Raw genomic sequence first — 22,376 nt, forward strand, 5'->3', positions numbered from 1 at the left:
GTATTTCTATTGTGTTTAAAATAGTTGTAAGACAAGAATTTCTTCGACTTCATTCTGGTCTCTCAGAGGTCAGTGACAAAACTCCAGTGAATTTTATTCTGATCTCATTAGGGCAGGGAATGTAACATCTGTGGCTGATCCTGCAAATGACTGTATATGGCTGAGCTTATGACCTGTCATTCTGTATATATCCAGAATGGGAAAAAATGTGTTTGCACAGCACAAAAGAGCTTCAGCATTGACTGGGACCTTCTGGAGGCTTCTTTTTTGTTGTTGTTGTTCCTGAAAACAAGTCATTGAGACAAAAATATACAAAAATACAAGAGTACTTCTACTTCAAATCTTATTGAAGCCTCTGTATTTTATATAATATGTAAATGGCCAGATTATCAGTTTAGTGGAATGTAGCAGTACTTAGTCATGGCTAGCTCTGTGATTTAAATAGTTACAAGACTACTACTACCACCCCAACCTGTTAGTAGATCAAGAATAACAATCCAAATGTTGACAAAATTTCTAGATGAATTGCAATATTACTACTTCTGAAAAAGTCCAACATTGAAGATACAATCAAACTACAAAAGTGGCAAATTAATCACAGATAGAAATGTATTAATTCTAATATTTCACAGTGAAACAATTCAAGTCCTGTACTAAAATGTGTTCACAGTTCAGTCAATACTCTCTCAGAATCTACTGATATATGGAAGTTGCTTTTTTGAATTATGTAATTCTCTGTTGTTCCCTGCAATTGTAGGTATCAGGGAATAATTTTAATTTATGCCGCCTGTATAATGTTGCTTTGGATCAGTCACCCATACATTGCATAGATTCAAAGTTAGAGTGACTATCTATATTTGTCTCTACATGAGAGGAGTCTTCATTCAAAACAAAACAAAAAAGAACTACCTTACTGTCAACATTTTCAACACTCACATTTTTTAATAGCAGCATTCACCAACCAAGCACTTAAAAGCAATAAAATGAATAGTTAAATACATGATAAATTTTCTATTTCATACATAATGAACAAGTATGTTGTCATCATTAATTATGGAGAAATACACACATGATTGCAACTAAAACTGCTAAATTTGGCGGATGATGATGGGTTTTGCTGGATTTTTGACTTGCAGATTTTAAACTTATCTGCAAGATGTTTTTGAAGCCTGCATTAAAAAAAATTCCATTAGCACTTTCATTGTTGACAGTACATGTTTTGATGAATAATTTACATTTTAATTTCTTGAAAACAATATAGTATATTGTAAGTTATCAGAAATAGTGCCAGATACTATCAATATAATGTTAAAATAATATGGAGCTTGCATTTGAGGTCATTGTTATTAACACACATTATAAGTATACTTTTTTTTTGATTTTCAGAATATGTGGGGAATTTTCTTTGAGGCTTCCAGTTAGAGAAAGAGATAAGTTTCTAATTTTGTGGTCCTGTTTGTTCAATAAAAGATACCTGCATATGCTTTTTTTTTGTATGCCGACAATTTTAGAATCAAGGTATTTTTAACATATTTTTCTGGAACTGAAAAACTTATTTTCAAAGTAAGTGAACAGTCTTAACTTCTCTTTTCTATTTTTGTTATTATATGAGATTAATTTCTCTTGAATTTAGAATGGTTGAAATAATGTGTAATGTTTATCGTATTTCATACACTATTTGGCAGGAATGTGTTGGTCTAGTTACTTTCACAAAGTCAAGATCAGCCTCTTACTTTCCCTGCCTCATGCACATACATACTCAAAACAGAGACGAGTCTGTGACACAATGCAGGCCTATATGCTTGCCTGCATATGGCTCTATTCAAATCAAGAGACGGCTGAACAAATTTTATAGCAACATTGTTCTCTTTTTAGGACAGTCTTCTTAATGAGTCTATGTCCAAACAATGGCAACATTTCATTTTTTTGTGTTTTTAATTAGATTGCATAGGTAGAAGCATAATTACTTAAGCATTGTATTTGATTTTTGCACAATTCTTTGTAACTGACATTTGAGAAAGAAATTATCTTTATTTTCTTGATGTGAAAAATATTATATATTGATGAATGAGCATGTAATCTGTGTGAAAAATGTTTTGTTAAATCATTAACACTAGGTTGTTTGTCTCTTTAATCAACGACCTTTTGATGGCAACAGAGATTTCACTGTAATAGTTTTTAATATTCTTCTTTTCCCATTAGGACAAGGAGCACCAGTTTTAAAGCAGCCTCTCTTTCACTTTGATATGAATAGATAAATTGTCAAAGCTGCCAAAAAGAATGCTCCATACTACAGGGTATGTTGTAAGCAACACTGCATACAGTGTTCTTGCTGGTAAACACAAACTGTGCACAGTGAGTGGTGCAGCTTCATTCTCATCCTTCAGCTGAATTTAATGAACTGAACAGTGATGAGGTTTTTGAGAATTGGGTTAGTGTGTGCTGAGTGGGAGACAGATATGGGATGACATTTTTTCTGAGTTGCCCTTTCCCACCACTTATCAGCAGAGCGGAAGGGATAAGAGTGGAATATGTGCACAGTGTATATTGTTCTACAGGAAAATGCTGTTCTTCAGAATTAACCCTTTTAAAAATGCTCTATATGGAAAACGAAATGCAAAATGATATTTAGCCTCATATTCCATATATTTTTGAAATCAAAAAGAATGATTGGTTTTCCAGGTATTGCCTACAGTGTTTCTTATGGCTTTTGCACTGTTCTGTTACTTAGAAATTTGAGTTGCAATCCCAAACGTGTACTTTAGTTCTCTGTGTTGGAAGGGAGCAAGTGTCACATTAATTATGCTCTCTGCTTTGCTTTGCCACTACTTTCTTGTTTGGGTTTTGCTTGCTGGATTGAAGAGAAAGTTGATTCTTGCCTTGGCCTATTTCAGAGACATCCGAAAACAGCTAAAAACAAACTAAACCCCAGCCAAATGCGTAGTAAATAATACATACAGCCCTTAAACAGAAAATTTAGCAGCTTGCTAGCTGAGGCAGTCACTAAGGCTCCCATCAGCAAGCAGATATAGTGGACTTAGTAAGTCTCAGCACTCTCATGCGTAGAACAGATATTTAGCTTTCAAAATGTAATTCTCATCTATTCTTTGGAGGCCTAAGCTCTTTATACAGTGAACGAGGAGATTTAGGTCTGTAAGAAGAGGATCCAAACCAGCCATCATGGCTGAGGGACTAAACAGGCATCAAGTGCCTGGCAGAAATGCTGAAGCCTGACATGTTTTTTTTCCTGGAACTGGGATTTACAACCTAATAGTTCTGAAGACATTCCTCTTTATTGGCATAACTGACTCCATATTTCATTTGAAATGCGGTCATAAAAGAAAGTACTTGTCCTTTTTGTCTTTCTGTACTGGCCTGCTGGCTGGAGCATCTAATTGGGAAGAGGAGGACTCAGGTTCAGCCTCTTCAGCCTGAACACATCACACATTTGCTGCCTCTGTGGGAAATGCCTTAACCAGGATGTACGTCTTGCTGAAGTGGAGCTGTGCCAATCTGTAGTCACGTGTTCAAGGTTTATGGGACCAGAAAGATAAAGAACAGAAGTGGTCAGGTGTCAAGGGTATTTCTTCAACAAGGAGAAAAAGGGGTTTGCTATAAACAATCATTTGATAAAATTTTAAAATACTGTTTTAGGGGGCGGAGACCCCTGCCAGTTTCTTCAGCTCCTCTATGTTTCAGTTGTAGGTATCCATCGCTTCTGGGCAAGGATGGTACGGAAACAGGATCTTTCATTTCTCCAACTCTAATCAGTTCTCATAGGAAAAATGGATGACAACACTTTGCCATTCTCTTGGGTGCTATGCTGTGCTTTGCTTTTGTGGCTTTGCTGACTACATCCTCTTAGCCTGCCTGGCCCTGCAGAAAGCTGTGGTGTCGGCAGGTCTTGGCTACAAATCCTGAAAAGGCTTTTATGTGTCACCAAGCTCTGAGGTGTTGGGCATGCCCAGCACCCTTTCTGCTCTTTGGGAACTTGAAAAGTGAAGACTAAAGTAGCTGCAGCCATTTGGACATATAGAAGGTGAAGAGGGGGCTGTGAATTGCACTCTGGGACTTAGTACCAATGTTCCACTGAAGTTCTACTTAGTTGGTTTAAGTGCTTTTTTGGACTTGGGCCAACACTTTTCCTGTCAGGCTTTGGGTGACCAGTGTATATTGCTAAGGCTCTGCTAGACGTTAAGTCTGGGTTAGATATGCTTTGAGAATTATTTCTGCCATTCAGATCAATTGATTAGAAGAAGAGATTATCCAGTCTTGCCTTTGTTTCAGAAGTGTGTGAGTCTATGAATGCTTTACATGATTTGACTAGCTGTGTCCCAGCATTCTTTACTGATTCTTCTTATCTAACAGATTTTTTCATGTCTCAATATTGGCTAAATGAAAATAATCTACAAAAGGAAAAATCTCCAAACAACATGAGCATTATTTGTTGAGCTCTATACCAGCTGTTGCTGATCTGTTGAGATGAGTTATTGTCACAGTTCTCAGGAAATGGATGAATTCAAAATTTCAAATTAGAAATTCAATTAAAAATAGAAAAGTTAGCTCAATAAACCAGTTTCACATCAGGCCATCTGTTAGAGAGATTTGCAGTCGTATTTTAGTAAAAAGGTCAGATTCTGTTGGTGAACAAATAGTTATAATGAACTTTAATTCACAATTACCTAGAATTGAAATCAGCATAAATCACAGAGTTGTTGTTGGGATTCAGCTGAGAAGGTTTGAGATCCCTGGAAAAAAATTACAACTTAGAAGGGAAATGCTGCTTTGAAACAGCACATAAATAAATCTCTCCTAAAGGAAGAAATATTTTAGTGGTTTTGAATAAGAAGGAGACATGGCAGGGTCCAGGGTCAAGTTTCAGTTTCTTGACAAGTGAAAGAAGAAGAGAGATGCTTTTGCAGAAGACCATCTGAGATGCTTATGTACCACATTGCAAACTGCATACTAAGTGTAAATATTGTCTCAAGGAAAAGAACAGAATTTTGTAATTAAATCAACAGACAGTAATAAATACTACAGTGCTTTCTAAATTTTCAATTGATGCATGTTGTTCTGTTGGTCATGTTACCTGAGACTTTGAAAAAATAAGAAAAGTGTCATCCTATTCTTGTACACTAATATAAAGCTTGGTGTATGGAAGACTAGTAAAGCCTCATCTCTGGAAGTTTCATAAAGAGATGCAGGAGACATTTGGAATCAAAGATCTAATTTGACTTGATCATTACTTATTTTACTGTTTATTTGTTGTTTACTATTATATCCAGTTATTATAATTGTGTGTATTATGTAGTTGAAATACTTTGAAGAGTTCTCTATGCCATTGCATTTTACTGGTAGAATGTTCATTATCTTTGTGCTCCTTATGTCTGCCATATAGTCAAGATATATTTGCCTTTATATACATGAAATACATTATGATTTAAATAATAATATACCTCACATTAATTATCCTAGTATCTAAAAAGTTCATAAGAAGACTATACAAAAATTAGGATAATTAATTTTTTTTATTAAGAATGATGTTTGCAAGTGATTGGTCATAAATCATAATTCAATAATTCACTTTACTGGACAAAAATATTAAGAAGCTGTTTTTATATTTGGATCCATCACCTTTTAAAAGAGCAAAATATAGTATGTATCTTTTCAGGTGTAAAAAAGTACAATGTTTCAAAGTGGGGGGAATGAATAGAAGAGGTATTTTTTTGTTAAATATAAACCCAGTGAAATTGTTTAATGGAAAAACTTCTTCAAAATCATTACAGTTGTTGCATGAATAGAAAATGTGCAGAACATGACAAAAGCTAGGAATTCTGCTTGAAATTGAGAGCATAGCAATTTAAGCAAAGGGAATGAAATACAGGGAAAATGACAAGTGGTTAAAAGTGAGGGAATTGATTAGAAACAGAATGGAAGAAAATTATATTAGACAACTGCAGGCGGGAATGAAAGGTCATAATTTTCAGATCACTTTTGCTGTCAATTCAGAATTCAAAGCATCTTTCTTGTTGTTAGTGCAAAGCACTTGTACAATTAAATACAATACCAATTCCTCAGGGTCAACTGTGGCTGCATTCCTGACCTAGAGTAGTCTAATAGTCTACCACATTTATTGGATGTAATAGTTGTTATTATAAGGAATTATTTTTATAAACCTCTTAAAATGCCGGTGTGTGAGAACACTTTGCAGTGTTTCTTAAGAGTTTTGCCTGAACACTTGTTGTTAATGCATCATTTTCCTGCAGTATAAACTTTTAGTTGTATAGTCAAAGCTGTTGATTAGACACTAAGATTGTTCTTACCTTAGTACAATCATCAATAGTTTTATCAGGACATTGAACATTAGAAAAATTATAAAAGTTGTTCTATATAAAAAGTAAATATTAATAATTGTAAATGACAGGAATATAAAATAAACTCACTTGTAAAGTTGGTTTGTAGAGCTGTTTAAATCATGAATGGTATTTTTCTTTTTAGTTGTTGGGGTTTGTTCGTTTTGTTTTGTTTTTAAATGTTTGTAACTTGAAGTTTATCTGCATTTCAGGATGTCACCTTATTGAATTTATGAGCATCTAGACTCTTGTTTCCCGTTAGGACCACAAATAGTTCTGTTAGTCTGATGTGCAGTCAGCCAAGGTCAACCCACCACAATGATATATTCATCTGATGTTTTATATAGTGATGTCATTAAGATAACACATGATTTGTGTCAGATGCCGTCATCCTTTAAGAAGATGTAGCAAGTGCAGGTTTATAAATACGTGTTAAACTAGCCATTGCAAAGCCTCTTTGCTGCCACCAACCTTTCTTCCTTAATAATCCAGCTCTTCCAGAGCTCTAACAGCACTGGGAGGTATTAACAGTGCTGTTAATACCTAACCGCTTGGCTTTTCTGTCCCCTTCATGCCTGTATGAGGTTTTGAGGAATAAACTGAATTATTTGTGACAGAGAATAGCTGGGTCCCTAGACTTACTTAGGAAGACTGTGGAAACAAAGCACTGTTTCTGAGGTCCCCTGAGGGAGAGGCAATGTGATGAAAGTAGGATAAGAGGTTCCATGAAGTAAGGTATGAGTAAATAAGCTGGGAAAAGAAGTTTTATTACTTTATGTGGTGAGAAGGATAGATAAGGAAATGATACCTAACTGAACAAAACATGCTAACAGCATCCAGCAGTAATGGTCTCCAACAATAACATACTTCTTCTTTCCCTGCATCCTTTTTTTGTGTTTCCTTTCCTGTTTCCTCCATTTTTTGGTCTACTTTCAGGGCTTGAAGACCTGTGGGTGTTCCTGTGGCCTCAGCTATTATTGTGCGTTATTATGTCTATGTTGATTTTTGTTGGGTTTTTTCAATAATCTTTGAATATTCTAAGGCTGGATAGTTGATACTTTTATATAAACAAAAAATTTATTTTAAAAAACTGTAATTTTGTCTGAAACACTAGTGAACAAAGCATGGAAATAGTTCAATAAGAACATTCAAATGCGACCAACAGGGACAACTCATAAAGTATGTGCCAGCTTCTTATTATTTATAGTAGAATAGATTTTGTCTTGAAATTAACATTGACAGTTCTGAGATAGAAGAAAAAAAATGTTTAGTTTCTTTAAAATAATTTTTACTTGAAAATCTCAACATATGCATTGTATAGCATCTAAAGTATATGGCAATGAGACTAAAGAATGGGTAGAAATAGTACATTCACATAGAACCTTTGGTCTTCTTTTTAAGCCTTGTAGTTTTCTCTATGAATCATCTGTATTTTATATGAAATTTTAGCAAAAAGTATTTTAAAATTTCTGACAAGTACCTGCAGAAAAGTGCAAATGTAAAAACTGCACTGAAAATACTCAAGGAAATTCTGCAGAGAACTGAAGAGATCACATATTAACCCTCATTTCTGCAGAAGACAATTCTGCATGCCTTCTTATTAGCACACTTGGGTGGTTTTTAAAAAACTTAAATTTGTCTAAGTTATTACCAAAGACCCAGTTTATATAAAACAGAGGCTTCTGGGCAAGGATTCTCAGACCAGTCTTCCAGCAAGATTTAATTCCTTTGAGCTAAACTGCTTATAGGCAATTCTTCCCTGTCATCCTTAAACTACTTCTTATTGGCAATTTAAAGTGACAGGATATCTATGCAATTAATGTTCCCTTTAACACTGGCTGAATTAAATGTTCAAATGGTTTTCATTTTTTATTTTTTTTCTCCCTCCTTTCCTGGAAAGGCTTCCTGCTCTGTGTGGTGCTGGAAAGTATCAGCATTGCCATATTCCCAGGTAAACAGGAAAAACACCTTTGAATATGCTCGTTCCTGGAGATGGATGAAACTTACTGCAGTGTTGCCCTGTCCATCTCCCATCATGAGTTAAATAATCACTGCAGGTCCCTCACAGTCCAGTGTATAATCAGTTACTATTTTCTTTGTGATATCATCAATGAAGATTCTTACTCTTTTAATGAGACTATGTAGAAATAGTAAGCAGGCAGAAAGATTAAGTCACTCCTTGACATTTTTAATTGAGTCACCTTGGGTTTAGAAGTGTTCTGCTTCTGTATTATGAAAACAGTGCAATGAAATAAATGTTATAGGAAAGACGATTCATATTTTCTTCATCTACACTGAATAACTATCTTAGTTTTGACTCAAAAATTAATCTGCATGCCATCTGCAGGTACTTATATTTCCTTTAGAGCTCAGAATTCTTTCCTCTTTTCTTTGGATATTTTAAGTCATGGAAGAAAATATTTTCCTGAAGTTCAAATTGAAATTCAGTAAAGAATCACTTGTAGTTTTTCAAGTTAATATTGATATAGTAACAGAAAAAGAATCAAACATTTCCTTTAAAAAACCCCACCCAAAAATCCATGATATGATGGTTTGTATGTTTTAAGATTCTCATAGCTAACAAAACACATTTTCATTACCCTGGTACCTCTTATAAATTGGTATAAAAATGCAAATCTCTGTATTTTATTCTGAAAAATTCATTCAGATGCCCTTCTGAAAACTCTGGATAAATTTTCAGTATTTTATTTTCAAAACTGTTATACAGTGATTCCAGAATTTGAAATTTGACCTAAGAATGTTGAGACCACATTGCTGGAAATCCGTAACAGGCAATTAAGTACAGTCTTAGAATACGAACTAACAACTTGACACTGGAGTTCAAACCGTTCTCAGTAGAAAGTATGTTTTATCCACTTCCTCAGTGTCTGGTTCACATTTTGTTTGGTCTGTGTGTTTCATTTAAAAATTAAACAAAATGCAGTTGAGGATAATTTTTTCCCTATTTTTTCACTTTTTTACAGGTTTCTCACAGGCTGTAATTAAGCTCTGAATTGATTTTTTTTTCTTTTTTATTTCCTTCCCCCAACAGTTAGCCTTTTTTCAAGAGAAGTGGAGCACATGTCAAGAAGCCTAACCCATGCTGAACTGCCTTCTAGGCATAAATACAGAGAAGTCCCAATAGGTGTAGAAATTATGGAATCCTTTGGCTCTTTTCAGCCACCAAAGGTTTCTGTGCTCCTCATGTCTTTACATAGTTATGGATAGACACAAGCTCTGCTATTGTAATCCATGTAATACCAAATCTGTCACTGTACACCAAGGCACGATTGCCAACACATAAGGAGGTATTTTCTGCTGGCACTGCAGAGCTGCCTGCAAAGCTGTGAACACTGAAATCCACTTTATCTGCTTCTCTCAGTATTTATTTCTTCTGACCTTTCAGTCTTGTTTTAGGCCCATGCAGCTGATCCAAGGGACTCCTCCTGCTGGGTGACACAGCCACTCCATCTTCACTCCCCAGGTTACAACTGCCAAGCATTTTTCACCTACATAGCCAAGACCTAATGTGATCCTACCATATATCTCTGGGTCTGTGGCATTTTCCAGGAAAATAAAACATATAGGAACAGTTGTGTGTGTTTGGAATTGGAATATTTTGCTGAATTTTTGTTTCTTAAAAATATGCCAAAGAATCTGGAAAGTGTAGATGATTTTTCTTTATTAGAAAATGCATTTAGTTTTGAGCTATGAGGAGCAAAATGCTGAAGTAGAGGCAGGTACCAAACATCTTTGCGTCCTCATTCCATGTTCTGATTGGTCAGTGCTATATTTAGGATGACACTTATACTGCATACATTAATCCTTTAAAATATTACTTTCTATTATATACATATATAAAAATGTATCAACAAAAAATTTGCAATGCAAGTCTATCCTGCTTTACTAAGCTTTTTATTCACTTTTTCTTATTTGACATACTGCTCCTTGCATTCAAATACCCTGAGCCTTACATTCTTCCTCTGTGACTATTACCATTAAAATGAATTAACTTATAACATTCTATGCATTCTATAGGATACTTTGAGCAAGCAAACTGCAATAAAGCCTATCTCTGTTTTGTTTCAGCCGCCGTTATTGGCACTTTGTTTAACATTTTTAGGCATGTTCCTAAATAATAAATAACTGCTAAATTGCCACAGCACGTTTGATGTGAATGAATCATCATCCTTAAATTAAAAACCAAAAATGTGATGACCTTTCAGTTGTTCGTATGTCATTATTTCCATCAACTGACTGATTTGAAACTTCCGATCATTCATTAGTACCTTGAATGAACAGCACTTACTTTTTTGTTTAGTCCTTAGGGTCTTTTGTTTTAGGTAATCCAGTCAGTAATGGCTTGGATTAAAAAAGGGAAATCAAAGGAAAATGCATCATCAACATGCTAAACAAACAAAAGACCTGTAGCCTCTGTGTCTGCAAAGGCAGACCATTATTGGACAATTATTGTCCATGTTTGTATGCATGTTTATTATGTTTATTATCTACAAAGACTTTTATCTTTATCTCTTGAAGCTTAACTGTGATGCAACCGTAACTTTCCTGATTCTGGAAAGTAGGTTAAATATCCACTCTCATCATTAAAAAAAACCCAACAAGATAACAAATGAGCTCTGGAGTTCCATGGGAGCACTTTAGTTACTGATGATGATGCCAGGTAGTCGTTATTACTTAACTTGCCTGCTTCATGATCCATGGTGTTTGACCAGCAGTGCATTCACTAATAATGGAGACGAAAATGAGTCTTGATAATATCTGTGCTACCAAAGTACAATGAGTTACTGGCTCCTGTATAGATGGGTACATTAGAAATATCTTCAAAACACATTTTACCAATATTACCTTAATTCTTGTTTCCTATATCCAGGAGTGTCAGGGTTGGCATTAACTATTGTCTTTCATCACTGGTTATTCCTCCTTCCTACTGCAGTGTTTATAGTCTTCTTCAAATGTCTCGAATCTGCATTCATTTCTTGGGCAAAGATGACATTTAGTTGTTTAGCTGTCATACTTCACATGAGAAAGAAGTGAAAGACATGACCTTATTTTTCTTATTTTTCTTTTTTTTTTTTTGGCTGTTGTTGTTTCATAGTAGTATGCAAAATGTGGAAAGTCAGTCATATTTCATTGGGATTTGGCATCTGCTCAACAACTGATTGCTCTTCTCAGAGCTTTTTTGGAAAGTTTGCAGCACCATAATGACAGCTTTCTAAACACAGATGTCCTCTTGGTACAACCTATAATTTTTTATGAAAGATGTATCGATGTCAGGAATTTGAACGGAGTACTGGAATTAGTTGAACATTCTTGTTATGAATATGTGTTCAAAATATCTACAGTACGTACATTGTAAGTTGGAGGGAGAATATGCAGTGTCTGAAGGCAAAGATGTTAGTACAAAACATCAGAATGTAGTTTAAGATAAATTGATTCTTTTGTTAATGGACTATCTATATTTTAGTGATTTTTTCCCCCCCGCTATGTTTTATATTGTGTAAGTGCATATTGTGAACTTGAAGCATCAAGAATCTCAAGAACACATTTAGATAATCAGGGATTTGGCCACAGAAGATTTCTAATAGCTGAGAGGCTTGGAGTAGTTATTAAATGTTCTTGTAATGTCCCATTAGTAGCCTCTTCCTCTTGTTTCATTTACCTCTCAGCTAAGCCATCAGGAAGTGAATACTTCATACACAGATTTCCCCTCCTTAAGGCAGCTATTTTTGTTAAGGTTTCTCTTAAATTATTGTGATACTTAGATTCCTCGAGTGTTTTTACCTATGGGCCTATTATTTGCATATACATACAAATTGTCTACATACATGTAAGAAGACAGTGGTTAATGGCGATTATATGTAATTTATTAAGTTTAGACTTGCAGGTGAAAAGGAAAGTCTCCTCTCTTAACTGACTGTAACTGTTTGATATTGCTTTTTAATAATAATGTTGGCCATTCTACGTTGTTCTTCTACCTATTTAGGTCAAAATCAGAGTATCATGCAGCGAGTTTATGTAGCGACTGTAATGAAATTAGGGAAAATATATTTCAATAAATATTGTCCCATTTTATTTTTTTGCAGCTGTGCAGCCTGGATATAAGTGCTGCAGTTGCTGTGAACATAGCTAACTTTATGTAGCTTCCATGTATCTGTACTTGTACATGGCACTTGGTTTTGATTTATTTTCAGGTCACGCCACTAGATATATACACCCACACCACTAATGACACGTCATTCAGATTCAGAATAGATACTTTAAAGTTAGAATGCTGCATCAGAAATGATGCAAAACCATAACTGTTAGTTAGAAAATGCTTTCTTTTTGGACTTCAGCTGGGTTATGCTGTGGTCATTCAATATTATGGTAGTGGGGTTCTTTTTCTCTCTTACTTCTGGTTGGTGATAAAATCACTTGTATGGTATATGTGCATGTGTGTGGCCCAGGCTGGGCTGCTGTTTGGCATGCCTTGGATCATGACCTTTTGCCAAACCTCAGGAGTAGCTCTTGGGGAAAAAATGTAAACATACAACCAAATTTACTCTGGTTTCTTTATTTAGCTCAGTACAAGTTAATGCTCATTGCTAAAAGGCTTCAGTATGACAAACTCTTTCCTAAGTCAGAAAATGGGAGAAGCTAATTTAATATCTTAATTATAGTAATTTTGTAAAAAAATACAAATGGGAGGGCAGCAAGTGGATTCTCCTAATGTAGAGGTAAGAATTTCAGCTGTTTAACAATTGTGATAATTTTATTTGTTAATTTTAATCACATTAAATGATGTCTTCAAGGATGACAAGGAAGAAAATACCTGTTTTGTTAGGCCAGAATTATATGGAAATATTATGGAATAATACTAATTACTAAGAAAGCGCCAGAATTGTGGATAGTGTAATCATCTACAATTTTCTGAGAATATCTGTACTAAAATGACCTATCTAATTTAAGTGTAATTTCCAAAATAAGGAGACCAGATGTCTTGTTTGTGAAAGTGTAAGTGATGGACACTTTCCCTTGTAATGGAAATGTCTGTCTTCTACTAACATTAAACTGGCCTTTTTTCTTCCTGTAGATGTAAGTTTAGGATTACGCTGGTTTTTCCTGTGTGGTTGCAAGTTATGGGGAAATAGAGCAGAGTTTCCATGAACTAGAACATAGAGGATTTCAGTAAATAGAAGGCCTTTTGTCTACTTGGTTATTTTGAGTGGCATTAAAACTCACCTGTCAACAGTTTGCCACTCATACTGACTATTCTATATTTTTTCTGAACTGTTACCACTGTTGGCTGTAAGAGCTGATCACTTTGCTTGATTTTAACTTGCAGAGAATTTAGATGAGTTATCAGTTAACACAGAATGTGTAATTGATATAAAGATTAATTATTAAAACTGTCAGTTTCCCCTGCAGAAAATATGGATATTTGCATATGAACTATGCCTCTGAAGTGGTTTTCAAATGTGTCCCAGTGTAAAGCTTAAGATAAATCAGCATAGATCCAAAGGATTTATAGAATTAGGTTGGGATTTATGCTTTGTTTGTTTGTCTTTTAAGAATACAGCTAACTGTTGCCATGACTAGAACAGTATCCTTCCAGTCTTTTTCACGTGAACTCACTTCTGAAAGTTAAAGAACTTCCTTCAACCTGAGTAGTTACATATTTAACATACTGTACAAGCAAAAGGAGTAGACTGAAATGTTTAGTATTGAATATTTGAATGTTAAAAAAAAAAACAAAGTTTTGACTCACCCACAGAGTAAAAATCCTAAATCATCAAAGGAAAAAATACTCATGTAGATCAACTTTTGCCAAAGACTTGTCCTTGTGAGTTGATGTGACTCTGGATAAAAGGATGCATAAGTTTTGTATTAGGCAGTTTTGTTTATGATAAGGTGTGTAAAATTCACAATTAAAGGAATTGTCACATCTTCTTGAGCTGATGAAGGCAGAAGAGAGATGAATCTAGTAGCTGCTGCTGGTACTGGGGAACTAAGATGAAAATTTTTGACCACAAAATAAAAAAACGCTAAAGCTTCTGCCAATTCTTAGAGTGTTTTCATAATAACAAACAACAAACATTAAATCATACTGTCACTTTCATCCAAATTCAGTAGAAGGGAAGGGGCGAAGGCAAGGAAGAAAACTGCTTTGCCTGCATTAGAGAATAGGGAGAAGAGCAGAATGCCTTCAGAAAGATGGCTGGAGGCCCTGATTCCTCTCTCTATTAAGTGGTTTTGTGCTTTGCCAGGTAAGAATCAGTGCAAGCACCAACCTTGATGTCTGTGTTTCTGCCTCTGTTTTGCTTAGACATATGCCTAAAATTAGTCATGGAATGTGCAGCTTTCTTATGAATGCTCAAATCACCATCAAGTTCCTTGTCCAAGCTCTGTCCCTTTCTGGCACTTTTAACTCTCTCCTGAACTTTGCTTTTTTCCTTCCCTCCTGCATTCCACCTTTCCTCCCCTTGCCTCTGTCTCATATAATAGGTTTCTTGAGACTCTGGGGAATTTCATGGGCTCTGACTTGCACCCTCTCCCAGGCAGTACAGGCATATTTATCCCTGGGGATAAATAGTAGCAGGGAAAAGGAAGCACTTCTGGGGTCTCTTTTTTACTAGCTTAGCAACAAGTGAGGAATGGACGTTGTGGCTCCAGGAGATAGGAATGATCTCTGCCATGTAATGAATATGCTTTAAGTGCTGATATATGCATACAGTCATGCATGACTGTTTAATAGTTACATCAGTACTGGGCAACTGTAATAGTTGGTGCATTTGTAATGTGTACTTGTAATAGCTATTGTATTTATGTTGGACTGAGATTAGCATATTTTATTGAGTTCATTTGCATAATGAACAGATATTGTTTATTAGTGAAAAAGGCAACTAAAAAAAGGAACTTTGAAATATGTAGAACAAGCTAAGCTAAGAACAGTAAGAAACGAAACCACTGATTTTGAGGCATGCATGGCTAAAAAATTTTCTACTATGTTTCATAGCTTTATGGATGCTAATAACTTATATTTAAGTTACTTATCACAGGGACTCTTAATAAGTAAACCTACATGCTTTGCATTTTATGAAGCCTCCAAACTTAGCCTATTGTTTGATTTTAATTTTTCTACCTTTACCCCAGTCCTTTGTTTTTTTCAATAACATCACAAGATCAGTTGCAGCAAGCAGTCACAATGACAGCACTGCCTAGAGCAAGTGGAAACATAGAAGTGATAATCTAAAATTATTGAACAAATGATGTTGCCATTTACCATACCTGTGTATCATACCTTGCTGATTATGCTGCATAAAGTATGAGCTGAGTAAATGTTAACTGATTACCTTGAATCTAGTTTGAAGTTAGGATTTTACAGCTTAGGCAACTAAATATATTTTGTAAACTGAGCAGATATTCCATTTTTTTCCCTATCAAAATTTCAGTCTTGATCTCTTATGTATTTTATAGGTCTGTATTTATTATATATAGATAATTATTTTATTATTATATTTATTATTAAGACAGAAGGTCTTCTAAAATAATCAGAATGAATTATCACCTTCTTAAAGAGTCTTAATGTTGCATATTGCAAGCTGAAAGCTGACCTTGACTGTTAAAAAATCTGACTCATATTAGGGACAAATTGCTTATGATCATCACTGAAATGAAGTGGATGTGAGACACAACTTTTTGGAACTGTATTCAACAGATCTGCAAAAATAATTAGAAAAGTACAGAAGTATTTATTTATGATTTTGCCTTTGAAATTAGAATATATCCCACCATGAACTAAACATTTGGGATGAAATCTTGCCCTATTCAGGGCAATCACAGCTAGCAGAACCAGGTTTTCACCTTTTCATTTTATCTGCAGTGAAATAAGAAGTCATAAATAAGCTGACTCCTGTGGCTGTTCATACAATCCATATTCTGGCAGAGTTGAGCAGTGTATGTGCTGTAATTCCTGGAAGTGGCCAGTCTGAGAAACAACACCAATATCAGTGTGCATCAATTGTTCGCTATGAATTGCAAATTCTCAGAAGATGAACACTGACTCTACAAGAATTTACAGCATTTGTCCCCTAAGCCTGCTAATCCAGTTGCACTGAAGGCATTACCTCGGGGTTCACATCACACAAGTCTTGAGACAATTCAGTAGTAAATCTCTGTGGGGACTGAGCTGAGAGCATGTCATGGCCCCAAGCTCTGTGTCAAGAGCACATGAGATTACTAATGCCAGTGAAATATTCTTTATCTGTGAATCAGCAAGTGCAAAATGAAGCTCCTATCTGCCAAATAAAAGAAACTGCTTGTATTTCAGAACAGAAATCTGACCTGTTTGTCTCCTATGACAACTGCTTTGCCTACATTAGGTGGAAATGAGAAATTTATTGTGCAAAGTTCACAGCACAGTGAATAAGCAAACTAAAAGGCTCTTACTTTGCTGACTGACTATTTCATTCACTCATTGATTAAAACATTTCTCCTTTGGCGAGAATGGCTGGTAAGGTTATTTTGTAAAATATAAACAGGAGAAGAAGAATTAAAACAAGCAGGTTTTTTTTAAACATCTAATCTTAACCATCTTACTTGGAAAAATATGTTTTTATAAACTGCAAGTGATTTAGTGGTTTTGATGCAACTATTCAAAAGAAGTTAATTCCTAGTTTTAGCTAAGACAAATAAAGGTTAGAATTGCATCGTATTTCATACTTATCAGGTATAACAGTGGTAAAATAGGTGAAGTGATAATTAACTGCATCTCCTATTATGTCTCTCTAGAGATCTGAAGAATAATTTGATCAGCACAATTGAGCCAGGGGCCTTCTATGGACTTTCAGAACTGAAGCGCCTGTAAGTATTAATTCCATTTGAATTATTCTGAAAATTGTGTTTGTATCGACATTTCTATCCTTGGGCAACTCAAATATGCCACCAAGCAATAATTGCATAAAGACACTGGCTGAAAAATAGAAAATCACACAGTCTGCTTTTTGCATTTACCATACCTTTTTCTTCTTCTTTCCCTTCTTTTTTCCATTTTCTCTTCTTTTTTACCTTTTCCCATTTAAAGTCATCAGTTTGTTCTCCAATAAATGTCCTGGCAAGTACATCTATGGAGGTAAAAAACATACCTAATTATCGATTTAGCAGACAATATATTGCTAAAGACGTTAATCAGAAATAACACTAAGCAGTTTAGATGTGTGTAAACAGTGGTTTGTGCTACACTAAATTTTTTCAATATGTGAGGTCTACTTTACTTTTATCATAGACCAGGTCTACAAAATAAATTACTAGAGGGGCAACTTTGTCGTACTTTAGAAGTTGTCTACCATTTTCCATACCTCTCACCTTGGCTTTGCTTGATATTTTTTATTTTTATCACGATTTTCTAGGGAAACAAGAACTTATGTAGTATATTCCCTGTCCATCATTTTTGTGTTTCTCTCTCATAGTACTTTTGGAAGCACTGCCTAATTTTTAAATTACAACTGGGCTTTTTTTTTTTTTAACAAGGACTACAGACCCTCCTTAGTTCTACTTGGCCTAGGGAAAAGTGAGATGAACCCTTTTTTAATTGTAGTTTTCCAAGTGACAAAATCCAAATATCTGTGCACTGGCTAACTAGGCATCAGCACATGCCAGACATTTTCCTAGCCATCATGTCTGCCGTTTGAATGTCTGATGAGAAAACCTATGAGAAAACAGGGATTATTTTAGTGGGATGGGAAGATTTAGATGAGAAGGAGAAGGAATGCAAATCCACAGAAAAAATAAATTTACAAATCCTTCTGATTTTTCAGTGTGCAGATAAATTCCCTAACCACTGTGTGCTGGGAGCACTGCACATCCCAAGTAAAAGTTTCCACCTCTGATGATAACAGTAGCAGTGTTTTTTACACCAGCTTCTCAGCTTTAGTGTGTTCGGGTAGAAAGCCAGTTGCATAATAATGATGAAGTCGGAGTAGCATATACATTTTTAATACAAAGGAAAACCTTTGGACTGAATCTTTCTTGCTCACTCTGTGTACAAGGATAACGATGCAATGGAATGATCAAAATGAGTGCTAATTGTTGCTTTGGCCGCACATTCTAATAACACAACCCTGACCTCTTGTGGGAAAACCAGGAAACCTGTGCAAGTGGTGGGCTGCACATCCACAGACTGCACAGGGGGCAGCTTTAGGTCATCCAGGAGAGATGAGTCAAGGGAGACGAAGTCATCAGGCATTGGAAAAGAGAGAAGAATAGACTCTTCAGCACAGTAGGAATGGCAACGTTGAGTTTTGTCATGTTAGATCTCAGTGTGGAACTGCTGGGTAGGAGGCAGTTGAGCAAAAGGAATAATTAGTGTAAACTCCTGTTGAATGTGAATACAGCAATTACTTTAAGACTGTACTTTACATTCACATCTTCTTATTTCCCATGTAAAAAGTAAATGATGTTGAGGAAAGCAGAAGCTGATGTAACATGGGCAACTGCAACAGATAGGGGTATGGCAAGTCATAGAAGGCTGTCAAAATATTCTGTGTATGGAGAACTGTTACAATTTGTATTTGAATGACAAACTGAATTTTATCCAGGGTTTGTTCAAAAAGGTACACAGAAAATTGATGAAAACTGAAAATTTATGAAGCACTAAAATTACGGCACTTGGTTATTCAACACAGGGCAGTTCTGTTTTCTCTAACATCAACCTTACAAGTCAGCATTAGTAAGTTAAATATCTTACTCCTGAAAATGAACACCAGCTTTGTACATTATGAATTGAATTATGTCTAATGTAACATGTATTAGTCTGGAGGAATGTGTAGTAAGCTACCTTTTCGTTTTGCTAATGTGTTTTTTAGAAAACATGTTTTACAATACAGAGATACCAGCTGCTGCCATGTTGTGAAAAATAACAGTCATTGAAGTAAACTTTGAGAAAAGGGTATTTTTCCTTTCACTTTGTTAAAAATACCACTTTGTGCCACACTTAGAGAAATATGCACCTGTATTTATTAGTTCAGATAAAATCTACTTTTGCTACCCAAATTATGCCCCACATTGTGATGAAATTCTTCCATATATGTTCAGACTTTGCTTAGGCAGAAGAAAACCATTACCCAGTTAAGAATTCTGGGTAGGTTCTTTTCTACATCTTCTAATAGAAAGATGTATATATATACACCTCTACATAGGTATGTATGTTTGTCTTAAACTTGCATTTTTAGATTTCCTATGTAACTTTTGTTAGGAGAACTTAAAGAATAATGCTAATAGGCAATTATTGCACTATATTGTATTCTCACTATTTTTTCAGCTGTTCCCTACTTAATATCCTTGGCAGGCATTTAAGAAATATTTTCATTCTAATGTGATGTTTCATCATATAATTGTACAACAATGTGTTCTTTGTCTGATAGAAGAGGAATTTGTAGTGAACGCTAAAGAGATTGCCTTCCCATTCCAGCTAATTGGATATGTCTCCATGAAGGCAGTAACTGGATTTGTCAAACTGCCACCTTTATTCTCCCATTTGATTACTTTAGTGTTTTCGTGTATCAGTAGAAAAATATGAAATCCACACAATGTAATAAAGGAGTTGGAAGACTACTACTGATTCTAAAAGAAAAAAATATATTCAGACCAATTTTAAAACTTTTTTGGCTGTATGATCACTTAAAATCCTTACATTACTGCAACTATTTAAAAAGACCTCTGCACTTCCTAAGGATGAAAATTTTGGTCAAGGTTGAAAACCAAATACATAAAAATCAAAAACTAGTTCAGAATGCACCAAGGGGAATTATTCAAGTTGCTACCATAATATAATTGTTCATACCTGTCTTTGTCTCCTTCCTATAAGCATCCTGTATACTATGTTGTATGTAAGGCTTATACAGAAAACATTCCTTCACTTTCTGCAGATGAAAGTTATGGAATGTAATGCCTTTTACTGTTTGTGGTCCCAGAAAGCCAGAATATTGCTCTTAGAAGAGCTTGCCAAGTGCTTATCAAAACTGACCTTCTCCGTAGTTCAAATATTAATTGCCTTCTGGTTTCTGTGATTTCTTCAGCAAGAGAGGATGCTGTAAATGAGATGAAACATTAGTAAACAGTAAAAATACATCAATTTTGGCTGAATATCACATGTAACAAGATGCATAGTATTTTTCCTAAGTAAAAAAACAGGTACTAATAACTTTGAGAAAGAAAATTCAGTGTTTTTGTAATAGTTTTTTACATTTATTTGCTATGTATATAAAATCCCATTTTTATTAGATGTTGCAGTATGTGGAATATTGTTCAATAATGTTAATATAAAAGTTGTTAAATCTATTTAATTGTTACATTATGTGAAAAGGTTTTATTTCTCATTCGTCTCTAACTCCTTAAATATTAAAAATAAAGATGCTGTAAGTGATTATGTAGGTGTGTGTATGAATAAGACAGACTTAATATTTCATGGTCTTTTTGTTTGTTTCAGGGATCTTTCAAATAACAGAATTGGTTGCCTAACACCAGAAATGTTTGTTGGACTTAACAATCTTCACAAACTGTGAGTATAATACCACTTCTGTTTTAAACAGAAGAAATCTAAACTGTCACATGACTGACCTGAGTTTAGTTGGCAATAAAATTTCATTACAAGGAAGTTATAGATTTTGTACTAAAAAGCGACTCTCCTGAGCCTTTGATTGTGATGAATTGATATTTTAAAGATATTTTCTCTATTTCAATTGTAAAATCTATCAGAACTCCAAAGAATTAAGTTTCATTTTCACTTTGAAAAGGGACTGAACATGATATGTCTGTTTGCATGTATTTCTGTTTGTATGTCTTGGAAACACAAGTAGACAAATGAGACTTGTACTAGTTAAAAAGGATATACTGCTCGTTCTATCCATTACAGATCAGTTGGCATTTAAAAACTTTTTTCCCCTGAAGTGTATTACATCAAAAAATAAGCATTTACTCAGAAAAAAAAATGAAGTACCAAATAAACTTGGAATATCAGGGTAGTTCAAACTGCTTTCGAAATATCCATCTTAGACTGGCTGCTTAAGGTGTTGTGTTGTAAATTTCATTTTTTAAAGTACTTTTTGAGTCATTAATCTGTCAAGTGATGCAAGGGAGAAAACCCAAAGAAGTTTTGGGATTATAGTGCATAATGCCATGAGGACATCTGCTCAGTAGCATTTAAAAAAATAAAAAAAAAGAGTATTATTAAAGGAAGAGAGAGCAAATTGGAAAACATCTGTCATACTACCAGAAAAAAGTAAGGACCTGCATTTTTAATACCATGGGCAGTTCCAGTGTGCTCATCTTAAAAAGATGACCAAAACTAGAAAGGGTTCAGAGGTCAAAAGGAATGGTCAAAGGTCCAGTACAGCATAGGCAAGTACTATAAATAAGTAAGTTGAATGCAGATTTCTTGGAAGGAAGGATCCTGTTTTAAATGGACATTTGGCCTGGCCCAGAAGGGCTCTCTGTCTTCTTTCAGATCTATCTTCATTCCTGAATGAGAAATAAATTCCTATATGCATCATAGTGTGTGACAAATCTCATACTTTATTTTCTTCTTCTTCAGCCAGTTCTGGCTTTTCCTTGGACAAACAGGGTAATCTTTCTAGAAATATATGCCATGAGGTCAAGATGACACCAGGTAAAAGGCAGAAATCTGGCGTGCTTACTGATCACATTAATGAGAGTAACTATGCCAAGTCTCCTCTGAGGAAAACAAATGAGAACAGATGATGGGAAGAGCCTTGATAGCATGTGATGAACAGGTGCAGACTGGCCCTTTTTTACTCATCTGTTGAGGGTTTCTGGTGCCTCCTTTTGTTGTGCACAGAGAACATGACTGTGACTATATAGCTAGATTACCTTAAAAGGTATGTTTAATTCAAAATGGTGAGGTCACATTATTAAATGAAAGGTGTTTCTAGGTGGTAGGAACAAACTGAATGAAAACTGTTGAAATTCATGCTCTCTTAGAAAGGTCTGAAAATTCCATTTGTAAAT

At 34.9% G+C, this 22,376-nt stretch overlaps 1 protein-coding gene across 2 annotated transcripts in view; it reads left to right on the forward strand.

Annotated features, from left to right (window-relative positions):
* Positions 1–22,376, forward strand: part of ADGRA1 (adhesion G protein-coupled receptor A1) — a 263,876-nt gene that overhangs the window by 78,482 nt on the left and 163,018 nt on the right. Inside the window, exons 3-4 of one of the 2 annotated variants that reach the window (XM_017804122.1) lie at positions 17,145–17,216; positions 20,839–20,910. In XM_017804122.1, the coding sequence (XP_017659611.1) occupies positions 17,145–17,216; positions 20,839–20,910 (144 nt within the window). Of the gene's footprint in view, positions 1–17,144; positions 17,217–20,838; positions 20,911–22,376 lie in introns of those variants that run through there. The other variant, XM_017804123.1, reaches the window with a different exon arrangement.

Source organism: Lepidothrix coronata, unplaced genomic scaffold, assembly GCF_001604755.1.
Source record: "Lepidothrix coronata isolate B3197 unplaced genomic scaffold, Lepidothrix_coronata-1.0 Scaffold8, whole genome shotgun sequence".
Classification (NCBI taxonomy): domain Eukaryota; kingdom Metazoa; phylum Chordata; class Aves; order Passeriformes; family Pipridae; genus Lepidothrix; species Lepidothrix coronata.